General features: G+C 42.4%; 2 protein-coding genes across 3 annotated transcripts; both read left to right on the top strand.

Annotated features, from left to right (window-relative positions):
- Positions 1 to 7,810, top strand: LOC128873436 (uncharacterized). 2 transcript variants are annotated; one of them, XM_054117023.1, is made up of 4 exons: positions 1 to 750; positions 1,269 to 1,468; positions 2,897 to 3,098; positions 6,660 to 7,810. In XM_054117023.1, the coding sequence occupies exons 2-4, from the start codon at positions 1,282 to 1,284 to the stop codon at positions 6,799 to 6,801; spliced, it is 531 nt and encodes a 176-aa protein (XP_053972998.1). In that variant the 5' UTR covers positions 1 to 750; positions 1,269 to 1,281; the 3' UTR covers positions 6,802 to 7,810. The 2 variants fall into 2 exon arrangements, with proteins under 2 accessions (XP_053972998.1, XP_053972997.1); XM_054117022.1 differs by having other exon boundaries at positions 2 to 756.
- A 989-nt stretch (positions 7,811 to 8,799) lies between these two features.
- On the top strand, positions 8,800 to 11,191 carry LOC128873615 (uncharacterized; the record flags this gene model as incomplete). The annotated part of the gene is made up of 6 exons (XM_054117310.1): positions 8,800 to 8,978; positions 9,056 to 9,203; positions 9,663 to 9,928; positions 10,030 to 10,253; positions 10,767 to 11,008; positions 11,072 to 11,191. Coding segments are annotated over 6 exons (1,101 nt in total), but the record flags the coding sequence as incomplete, so codon positions are not given.
- Positions 11,192 to 11,639: the final 448 nt, after the last annotated feature.

The raw sequence follows: 11,639 nt of genomic DNA, 5'->3' as shown, positions 1-11,639 counted from the left end.
GTTGCTATATTCACAAACCCCAGCATCAGTTACGCAACGAACCCCGTGAATTCCACCATTTTCTATCCCCTTTCGGAACTCAAAATATTCACGTAAATTCAATAGTTTATCAAACCAAAGAAACCAAACAAGCCCGATCTTCTTACTTCCTACACTCCCTAGGCAACTAACTCCTAAAATATAAATTCCTCGACGAACTATACCTGCTCTTGAGACGCTTGTCCACCCCCGAGGTGTCGCACGAAGCTCGGCTGCGACAGGAACGCGACGACCTTGCGGAGAACGCGAGGCGTCGCCTCCAGGAAGAGGGCTCGAAGGACGTCACGCGCGAGCCCTGCCAGCGCACTAAATGTCGCAATCCCGGGCTCGACGTTCGTTTGAATGCGACGCCGGGAAGGGGGCGATCACTTTCTCTTGGTCTGCGCGAACGACCACGGCCTACGTTCGCCAGGAGGAACACTCGTAAGCGAGTTTTTACCAAAGAAGCAACCAGTTCGCGGCCACGTTTCCGACCAGTCGTCCTCTGCACTGCAATTGTCACTCGACCGAAAAGTCGCGAATTCGGTGGGATCCTCGACGATTCGATAGATCGGTGGCCTCTCAAAGAACTAGTGGGCAGACAACGCGGTGGGACGCGATCGCGAGTCGGAGACGATCGATGGATCAGGACGATCGTCACGGAAGCACGAATTGGTGACCTGAATTTGGTGGTGTCTTCTAAGGTTCAACAGTGTTCCAGATTCGACGAGAGTAATTGTAATTGATGTTTAGGAATAGTATCCGTGAATTTTGTGAATTGTGATTTTCGATGAGACGATTTTTTGGGGGGTAGTTTGAAGAGCTGTGGATGGCAATATGGTGGTGCAGAAACTGGTTATATGACTCGCTGGATAAAGTGTTTGGACAGTGATTAATTGTGTAACGATCACTTAAAATTATCAAATGAATCAATAATTATGACACTACATTTGCAATCCACGATCATAAATCAGCAATCTGTACTTTTCCAGAGGTAATCATGTCTGATTATTCATTAATCGCTAACTTGATAATGGTAATCATGATCCAACACTGACAGGGACGCTAGAATAAAATATAAAACCCTACACGGCATTCAGCTAACTATAACCACTACAGCTATACAAACTATTCTACGAAACAAACGAATATCATACCAAAAAATCGTTACGTCTGGTCCCTATTAGTCTCTGCGGAGTAATACCGTGAAAGGAGGCGTTTAAACCGGTTAAACGTGATTGATTTCTTAGGTAGCACTCCACGATGCGATTGACGAGGGTATTATTCTTCCTGGGATGTTGGTTCTTAGCACTAGCGCTGGTAGCCGCGTCTCCTAGACCGGAAGAACCCACGTTCGAACTTCCTGTACAGCTGGTCGGCTTCCCGGTGATCATAGCTGCCGTCAGGATCGCTAATTTCGTGAAGAAACTCGCGTACTCGTTGAATCCAGGTACGATTTGCTAAACACTATCGTGTCAATCCTTGTTTCGAATTACCTCCTGCTAAGAAGTAACTTCTTGAGGTTCGGAAAGATATTTCTCTACTACATTGTTTCCTAAAAAAATTGATGCAACGATCCCTGCTTCTAATCATTCCAAACGACATAAATAAATCAAGAATATGAAATCAATACTATTCACTTCCACTAATCTTTATCTCGAATTACTTTCCATTAAAAAGTACCTTTTTATGATTCAGAAAAGTTTCCTACAAACACACCGATGTCTAAGGATCGTCCCAAGAATCCATTCATTCCGAATAACACTAATTACCCAAGAATGTCAGATTCCCAATACTTCCACTGACGTAACAGTGGCGAGTTAATACCCACATTTAGGTCAAACTTCGGTCTAAATTCGAATGAATCTTATCGAGGCAATGGGAGTCGTCTACTCGGGCAAGTTCAATGTTTCCATTCACTCGAACCTACGAGTACTCGCATCGATCGCGACGCCTCGATCGCTGGAACGAAGAGAATGTAAACTTCGGCGAATAGGTAACTCGGTTTCCTCATGGCATCGCGCGTGAATCGAATCGGCGAGCAGCGAAAGCGAAAGTGTTCCACTTGTTGCGACTTCTCTGTGTCGGAGCCACGGAATCACGTGTAATGCCCGTGTAATTTGCAGCTGTCTCCCAAACGCGAATTGAATACGCCTCGATTACGATTTCAGGCGAAATTATACGCGTGGACCATTGATAAATGCGAGTACGGTCGGACATCGGGGTCAGGTTCATCTAGTTTGTTTTGTTTTTGTTCATGGGACCTGGGAAAAATTTGTATCGATGAATAAAAGATGAAAGAAATCGTATCTGCTTGTGAAGATAACGATTGTGTTAGAGAGCTGTATTATTTGTTTAATTAGAAACTGCTTGGTTGAATGCTCAGTAACCCGTTGGTCGTTCTGTGAGGAAATTCAGTCTGAATCTTGAACAAAATGATCTCGAGGCAAAAGAAATGTTAAAATAGGGCACTTTCTAACAACAAACACAAGATAAACAAAATTTCCCTCGCTAATCCAATAATAATACAAACTCCATTTCAAATGTCACGTGTTAACAAATTTTGCATCATCCATAACGCATCCATGCATTACTATCATTCATTAAAAGCGTGAATCTCGATGAGCCATTAATCGAGGGCGGATGGAATTCCGTCTAACGCGTCCATTTTCATTAAAATAAAGGTTGAAGATGTCAGCCCGCGTACTCCCATTTGCCAGTTATGAATGATTGAAACGAACGTCACTGGGATTAATGACGGAAACTGATCGCGTCGCGGGAACGTTTCTATCGGAACCTGTATAATGCATTAACGCGCTCGGCTCCTGTCATTGAACTTATTTTGCAATTCGTCACCATTTGCGTGTTCGTTTCGCAGGGACTTATGCCAGTCGAGCGAGGCGAGATCTGGATTTGGTTCACGACGAGGAAATCCTAGACGTCAGTCAGGTCGAGAGGAAATTGATAACAGAGCTGGGGAACAACGTCTGCGTCTACGAGAAAATTTGTGCCAAGTATGCGGCCCAGACTCTGACGAAACGGAGTCGAGAACGCGACCTCGACTGGAACGTCGTGTTCAGGTACGCTGCTAATGACGTCCGACAGTTTTAATTGCCCTTATAACCGTTACCTAACATCATCGAATTATACGCGACTAATAGCCTGTTTCCTTTCGTCTGTCTTCGGAGCTCGAAATTAACACTTTTAGAATGAAATTGCTCTTGGAAGTATGGAGCGAAATCTAGGTCTGCATGAGAATAGCATAATGAAACGGTTACGAACGATGGAAGAATGCACGGAGAAAACGACACTGTCTAATTACTCGTTAAAGTGAACCTCTCTCACATCTTGGAGGACAAATCACATAGTTGGGTGCATCGTGCGAATTTTACCATGACGATAAACCAGAACGGTGACCCATATTTCTTAAGACAGTGACTCTTGGAAAGATACAATGGTTTTATGTTTTATACATTGACAATTTTACGGGGGGATATTTAGTCCAAACTGAATACTTTTCTCTCTTGATGAGGCCTCTGAATTATGGATTAAAATAAAATCTAATAAGAACTCTCCAAAAGTAATTATCACGTCGATAATTACTATAGTATTTATTTGATTCTTAAAGAGGATATATTATGCAATCTTTACCAGTTCCTCTAAACATTATTTTATAGATTGACAATTTTACGTGGGGATATTTAGTGCAAACTGAATTCTTTTCTCTGTTGAAAACGCCTCTGAATTATGGATTAAAATAAAATCTACTAGAAACTCTCCAAAAGTAATTATCACATCGAAAGAGGATATATTATGCAATTTCCACTAGATACCCTAAACACTGTCGCATGTCGCGACCCAACCAGCTTAGGTGCAGTGCATTCTGCAAACCACCACCCTGAAGTTCACGGCCCAGAGCGTTTGAGATTGGTTTCCTACCTTCGTCTCGCTCGATCGAGTTGCGAAACGCTGTCGATAGGAAGCTTAATAACGGGCCTCGTTAGTGCATCGTGGAAAACTACTGGCCCATTTGCGCGGTCAACCGTGAACCAACGAAACTCGTCGTCTGTCCTTTATTTCCTTCCTTCTAACCCTCTTTCTATTTTCGATGATTCTATTAATCTCGTCGAGTGTCGAGCGATCTTTTCTTTTCTATTTTCTTTTCCTTTTTGAAAAGAAATGATTAACTTAGGAGTGTATGACCCCTTTATGTAAATATTATGGACGTTTACATTCTCATATAATTATTTTACTATTCCTATTACACGAATGACAGTGATTTTCATTGAAGCACGAAAAAAAAAATAATTCTGAAAGTTGAGCAACAAAGGAAACGAATTCGAATGAAATTCATGAATTTCGATGAAGTTACAAAACTAAATATATAGTCTCCAATAGTTTAAATAATATTCGATCCCAGTAGAAATTTGCAAGAATATTTGTCTGGCAGTCAGCATGTTAATGTGTGAGACCTGTGCCTTCATTTTATTTCAATTTAATTCATCGATACGTATTTTATTTAAATTTAATTTACATATTTGTTTTAATTTAAATTAGCACTTGTTAGAAATACCTTACCATGAGACTACGACCCATGGCCTTAACAAAAGGTCACAGGTATAGGAAAGGTCAGAGATAGACCCTCGAGTGCCGTAAAAATCGAACAAAAGTGGACTTTCCAATAGGTCATCCGAACCTATCAAGCTCACATTTTTCAACTTCCCCATTTAATTCTTACACTCTACAGTTTCAATCGTAGGAGTCTCAACGAAAAATAAGGCACGGAGATTCGAACCCACGATCCTCGGATCCACAGTTGACTGTTATATACCTACACGATCAATTCCGTATCCTACTTAATCTAACGTATCTTAATCAAATTCCAATTGTACTAAAATCAGTGTTTCTTACTAACGACTTATGAGTCCCATCCTAGCTTTCAACATACATCTGAGCCCCTGGCCACCCTCAACTCGTAATTCACGGGAGAGGGATGCATCTAGTCGTAAACTCGAGACGTAAAATCGCCGAAATCCGACTTTCTTCGCGACCAGGGCAGTCCTCGGGGTCCCGCATAAATTCCAAGGATTCTCAGATAATTCGTCGAGAATGATCGAGCCGATAAATCCTTAAAAGGACCTGCGGGGATGCCCCCCCTCCACCCCTAATGGGTCGACAGCGCTTTCTTCCCGACGGAGACCTAATAGAAATCCGTGCTACCAGCGCTGCCTCGGCCCACCTTCCGTGCTTGCACTAAATTCAGTCGCGAGTAACGCCGGGAGCAGATAGCCTTTAATGGCGGCCCTCGACGACCGTCCTAATGCATCCTGATAACTCTGTTCCAACGTTTCGTGCCCTACCGCCGGGAACTTCGTCGCGCCTCTCACGTTTTACGAGCGTCGCGAGATGTCTGCTCCGTGGATTCCGTGGGCTTATCAGCGATTTCCCGTCGTCCCTGTCGGGAAGATGGCCAGCGCGTGTCGCGGATAGACGAAACGCGTCGCTCGATCGCTTCTGGCACCTGTCTAGACCGACGGCAAGCCGATGGAGAGGAACGACGAGGCGCGGGAGGATGAATCGGGGCTTGGTCGCTGGCAGGAAGCGCTTTCCAGGGGTTTAACGGAGCGTGGATGAGGAATGGAGTCCTCGGTCCTTCACAGGACGCGACGAAGAATTGATTGGAACGGTGTTGACTCCGCGTTGTTGGCAATTTTATCTTCTGGATAGGTTAGTTAGTTGTTAGGTGTGTGGGCTTTTGCGAGCTTTTAGGATAGCAACTAAACGAAGATACGATTTTAAAGAAATAAATCCTTTAAATGTCAGAGGAAATTTTTAGGACATATCCGAGAATTGGCAAATAATTTTAAGCAAAGATGCAGGATTGTAAACAAAAATGTATATTCCGGTCCCTGCTTGCGTAATTCGTTATATTTTTGAAATGAAATTGAAGTGCACAAATAAATCTATGTGCATTGAATTTTGACGCTATTTTCGTAAAACAAAATTCGCTCCTTGGCACTCAAAGGGTTGAACTGTTGTTTATTTATTTGGATGTAGATTGACCAGTCATGCTAACATTAAAATATTCAGAATTACTATTTAGATGTAACCTACGTAACTTGTGGATACACCTGGTACTTTTGGAAAGTAAGGAGAAGAAGCACCAGCTGACAATAAGTGACGCCTGTATGTAAATTTTGTGTCTGTTCATATTCTCACATAACTATTGTACTATTCCTACGGTTGCTACTTTCTGTTCAGTTGTCTAACAGTCACCCTGGCATGTTAATGCTGAACCTCTTTGAGGATCTCACAAAACTGCACTAAACGAGATCTCCTTCGTCATATTTCCTCTGGCATACCAACAAGGGAACGGAATCTATCTGCCTAGACAATTCGTGGCCTATTTATTTTCCTTTCAAGAGCAATTTCACTTTTTTCACAATTAAGATACCTCTCCCATAGATCGGGAAATAAAAATGAAAACATGTGTCACCTTCGAGCACCCCAAGCATTTCCGATAACCTACCTCAAATCAATACGCATATTCTCCCACGGCTCTTTAACCCTGGACGTCGGTAGCCATCGCTTAACGCGGCCACGTGTCACGAAGTTAACATCGAACATTTTTCGTTTCGCAGCGAGTACAAATCATCGCCGAATCCGATGAAGGAGAATTATTTATTGAGCGTGTTCCTGGGCGACATTATAGGCAGCCCGCGACTCTGTCATCAGCTGGCGAAGAGAGGAAGAGGCTGCGTGGACGCGGCGCTCGCGGATTAACCGTAAACCGCTATTTATGTTGTACAAAACCGTAGTCCTGTACAGATTGTAAATATCCCGATGACGCGTACGCGGTGTTCCCTGTTCTCCAGTTGGGTCGTTAATCCGCGGAACGAATAAAGCTGCCGCGGCATCCGTGTTTTCTCGCCTCGTTTCGCGTAACGAGGTGTCCTCCCTTCTCTCGATCCTCTCGCAACAAAAACAGCTGACTACGAACGGTCTCCGCGTCGCGCGGATGTACAATTAATTATTACGTTTAAGGCTGTTAGCGTCGCCGTTATACCTGAACGTCGGCGTCGCGTCGTTGCGCCAGACTAACGCTCGTTGAATTATCATTAATCGCTGAAATGGCGGATTTTATGCGTTCACGGTGAACTCGAACCGTGGAAAGTGCGCGCTAAATGTATGCTGAATATATACGCACGAATGCTAATTGTTATATATATTCACTTATGAAATATATTCCGCGTACGTTTCGCATTTGTTCCGCCATTGGCGGTGTTTGCTGGCTATTAATCAGTGACTCGTTTAATCGTACGAATTTAGAACGATGGAGAGGTGGGGAAGATCGTTTATGGGAAAAGTTCGAGTGATGGATTCGATATAGGGGGTTATTTCGAGTTAGAAATAGGTCTGATAATAACTGATATTATATAGCTATAATAGCTGGCTGGGGATAGTCCAAAGTTGTGTTCGAACTTTTCAAACTATTCGATGTTAAAGAAGAAGGCCTTCTGAGGAAGACTATAAACAGGAAAGGCCTGAAAGTAGTTTCTTTACATTTAGAATTGATTTAATAACTCGTCGCGTAAAAAAGGATCGCAAATCAACGTTGAAGACGTTTATATAAAAATAAACTATACTCGTTCACGCAATTATTAGCTATTATCTATCGCATTGACCGTATCAAGCAAGTCTCTCCTTTTCTGTAAACAGCGAATAGTTTTGCCCGCAACAACAAGTGTATCCATCGCGCAACCTGTGTTAATAAAGTTGTTCGATGCCCGTGTTTAATAAAGTTGTTTAACGAATAAACACTGCGTCTACGTCTTTTGAAACTCTCGCGAAGCACACACGCACATCCTGTGGCGGGCGACGCAGACTTATGTAGGTTCGCGAAGTGAGAGTAGCTCGCGATGACGTTTCATCCTACCTACGCCTCTTCGGCCGAGTTTGTGTACGAGGAACAGTTCGGAAGAAAGTTCCAGTTGCTCGTGGAACTGTGACACGATCATCCGCGAAGCGAGTTGTTCGTCCGATTCGATTAAACGCGAAACCTCCTTTTCGAGAAGGGGAACGGAAAAGTTCTGAAAAAGTTCTACGATCGTTCCCAGTCGTTGGGAATTAAATTCTCGATCTTAGGAGTACGACGTTTCATCTGGAGGAAGCGCTCTTGACCCAGCACGACAAATCTGTGTCGTAAAAAAACATTCCGAGTCGCTGTAGATGTGACAACGAAAGAAATTCGTTAACTACTCTTAGTGGCCTTGTAAAGGACATTCGGAGAAATATTTTTGCACCGGTATTGAAGATTTTTAAGGTACGACAGTGGGGTTAAACAGAGTCACTGCACTTTTTTGGTAATTTTTTGGCCCTTGTTGTAACATACATATCATGTATTGTGAATAGAAATGTTACGTTCATTTTTCCTAGCATTGAATATTCCAAGACTTCGATAAATAAATTCTTTCTTACGTTATCATAACTCTACACTAAACAAAATTATTGCAGAATCTCGCAGTACCATTATCTATAATTTTTATAGTGCACATTGTGCAATCCTAGATGTCCTACCATAAAGAATAATTCGAAAAGCATACTTCTCCTATTCAACAGATTCACCTTCGAATACACCCGAACACCATACTTTCCATTTCGACATATAGAAAGTGAACATGAATTTTGAAGACGCGATAATTCAGTGCTTGATGGATTAAGTTGGAAGATTCGAGAGCAAATTGAGAGAACGGGGGACAGACGAAAGATTGACGTCTAATTTCGGAGCTAGGAGCGAAGAGTCACGCGATGATATTCAAATTCGTGGTTATTTGTTTCCTCCTCGGCTTTGACGTTCGAGCCGAGGATGGGTTTCGAATGTCTCCCCGGGAAATTGATGGCGCTCGTTACTGCGACTTCGACGGTTCTCGAAAGAACTACGATGCTACTGATTTATTAAAGTGAGTAGAAAATTGTATTATTCTTTCCTGCGAGAGCAAACTTTGGATAATTCGATTCAAAGGAACGGATTGCGTAGGTGTATCGACGCGCTAGCCGCTGATTTCGTCGGCCGAGAAAGCGATCGTGGCGTCAAGAGTGGGAAAAGTCAGTGGAACGGGTCAACGGGCAGACGGATCTCTTTCTCGGACGTTTTTGCCAATCTATTCAACGAGGACTCGTCATTGGTACGTTGAAAACCTAGCAGATGCATACAGGGTAGTTGTAGAAGTTCCTATATCATTACAATCCAAAGTAAAATCACAAACGTATGAAGAACATTACAACCTATAGGTGCACTAAACGTAACACAAGTGAAGATGAACAATGTATTCATCCACCTCAACACATTTCAAAATTAATATTCTCTCAGTTTGTTCGTTACTACTGAAAGTACCAAAACTATATGGTCGAAAATGTTATTTACCATAAAGTTATGCATGAAAATCAAACGTATTCCAACTCCACATTTACTCGATGCCAATCAAACGTGATTCTCCCCTTCCAACCTCTAAGTTGATTCGATTCTCAGGGGTAACTCGCGTACCATTATTCCAAGATATTCGCCATGCAAAAGGGGGGAACAGAGTCGAAACCCGCGACAGGTCTCTTCGTGTCCGAAGTTTGCCGAACTTTTCTACTTATAGCTGCATCAGACCAGCACTTATCCAGCGGATACGACGTCTAGCCACTACCAATCGAATTATCCGATCACGTCAGGTGGAACGTTCAATCTTTCGCCGGGATTTCAGTTGAATCTCTTCGACGCTCTGTCCTCGATATCCCGCCACGACGACTACAAGTGTGTGCCCAGGATACTCTGCGAAATGGCGAGTGGGAAACTACCCGGGAGATCGTTGGCCAAACAAACCCCCGGTTTGTTCGAGTTCCTCGGAAAAAACGCTTTAACGGAGTACGTCCCGAAATTCACCGTTCCCGTGGAGAAATTTTCCATCCATGAGGAATCAAGAGAGGCTTTGGGGATTCGATTACTCTTCCAATTTGTGCTTTCAGATGGCTGGCTACGGTTGACGTTGCGGGAGCATCCCCGTGGCTCAACTTCGGTAGAGCGATGATTCTCGGTTATAGCAACAGAGGAAACTCTCTGGCGTGTTACAGGGCTTTTCCAAAGTGCCCCAGAGACTCGAATGAACTTGTGCATTACCTCAACAACTACAACGGGGGGTTCTTTCGACTTTTCGGCAGGCTTCGATTTGCGAAACAGCGGGAATCCAAAGGTATTCACGGGTGAACGTGACTTTTAGCGAGGTGATGGTCTCACCACTTCAACCACAGACCTATTTAGAAAGAATCTACAGCTTAGATGAGGTTTCTCTGCATTAACATATCAGCCATTGCACAAATCAATTAACTTCATAAAACAAAAAGTTGAGAAATGCGATGAAATAATACACGTTGTTTTTTAGAATTCCCCTTACAATATAAATTCAAATAAATATTGTAGAATGCATAAAATACAGATGCAGCTTTCATCTAACGGCATATAGAATTTATAAGAGAGAATAGTCAAAAAATAATCGTCAATAATATTACAATTTCTATGTGCCTGGTGGAGTTAATCGATTTGTGCAATGAACGGTTCGTATATTAACAAAGGCTGACGATTAATTTCTGCTTCTAGTGGACAAAGTGTTAAGAAGAGATCACAATTGATGATCACAAGAAATGACAATTTTCAAATGTCAATTAGAAGATACGTTTCACCCACTAAATTTTTCTTTTCACTTCAGGTGATTATTCAAGGACGAGTACGGAACAAAGAATAATTAGTGGTGGCTCGATACAGGCTGATCGCCCCGAAGAAGTTGGACATAAAGTTCATTTCCCGAATTACGAGCTGTTTAGAAGCAGCAATGACATCGCATTTCCGATCGAAACAGTCACGAACGACGAACCCGTGACAAACAGTGTCGTTAATTATGTGCAAAAGCCAGACGTGAATTCTTGGCAAGACGCTGCGTTTTTCCCTCAGGTAGGCTCGTAAAAATAAACGAATACACTCGGTAGACTCTTTTCAATTTTATGTTTTTTCCAGAATGCGGTCAACAGGAGGTTCTCTCGATTCCGGTTTCCCTGAATTTTCAGAGGACTCGAAGTAATATTCTTATTGTGGTCATGATTTAAATTGGAAAACGAACTAATTTTTGTGTTCCTGATCCCAGACACAATTATAAATTAAACAGGAATCCACTTGGCATTAAGAATAGCTAATATATTGTTGTTAAAATAAATGAGTTTGTATATAAAAATTGTTTTCACTGCCAAAAAGAAACTCTATTCAATTTATAATGTCAACATACAAATGAAATTTAATAGTGCAATAGTTCACAATTTAGACGAACTTTCACAGTAGAAGTAAGCCACCAAATGTCACCGTACATCCTCGACGAATGTAACTACTAAAATTCATGTATATACCGCAATTTCCTAACTCAATTACGAATCTATCCCACACACCATACGAAGAATATTTTCGTTAGCCGAGGTAAACGATTTGATTTAGACTACAGGTGGTTAATACTCGCCTAGCGCCGCAAACGTGCATTTATACGCTCAAACCACCCACGTAAACACGCACGCGTGTTTAATTACGAGTCGTAGAA

This window comes from Hylaeus volcanicus, chromosome 3 (assembly GCF_026283585.1).
Source record: "Hylaeus volcanicus isolate JK05 chromosome 3, UHH_iyHylVolc1.0_haploid, whole genome shotgun sequence".
NCBI lineage: Eukaryota > Metazoa > Arthropoda > Insecta > Hymenoptera > Colletidae > Hylaeus > Hylaeus volcanicus.
The sequence above is the reverse complement of the archived record's forward strand: the minus strand, read 5'-3'. Positions and strand labels throughout refer to the sequence as shown.

What these genes read in the sequence shown, in the direction of transcription:
- LOC128873436 (XM_054117023.1), top strand. Translation starts at nt 1,282, where the DNA reads ATGCGATTGACGAGGGTATTATTCTTCCTGGGATGTTGGTTCTTAGCA. An exon ending in CGCGTACTCGTTGAATCCAG is followed by an intron (nt 1,469 to 2,896) that starts GTACGATTTGCT and finishes TTCGTTTCGCAG; the next exon opens with GGACTTATGCCAGTCGAGCG. An exon ending in GACTGGAACGTCGTGTTCAG is followed by an intron (nt 3,099 to 6,659) that starts GTACGCTGCTAA and finishes TTCGTTTCGCAG; the next exon opens with CGAGTACAAATCATCGCCGA.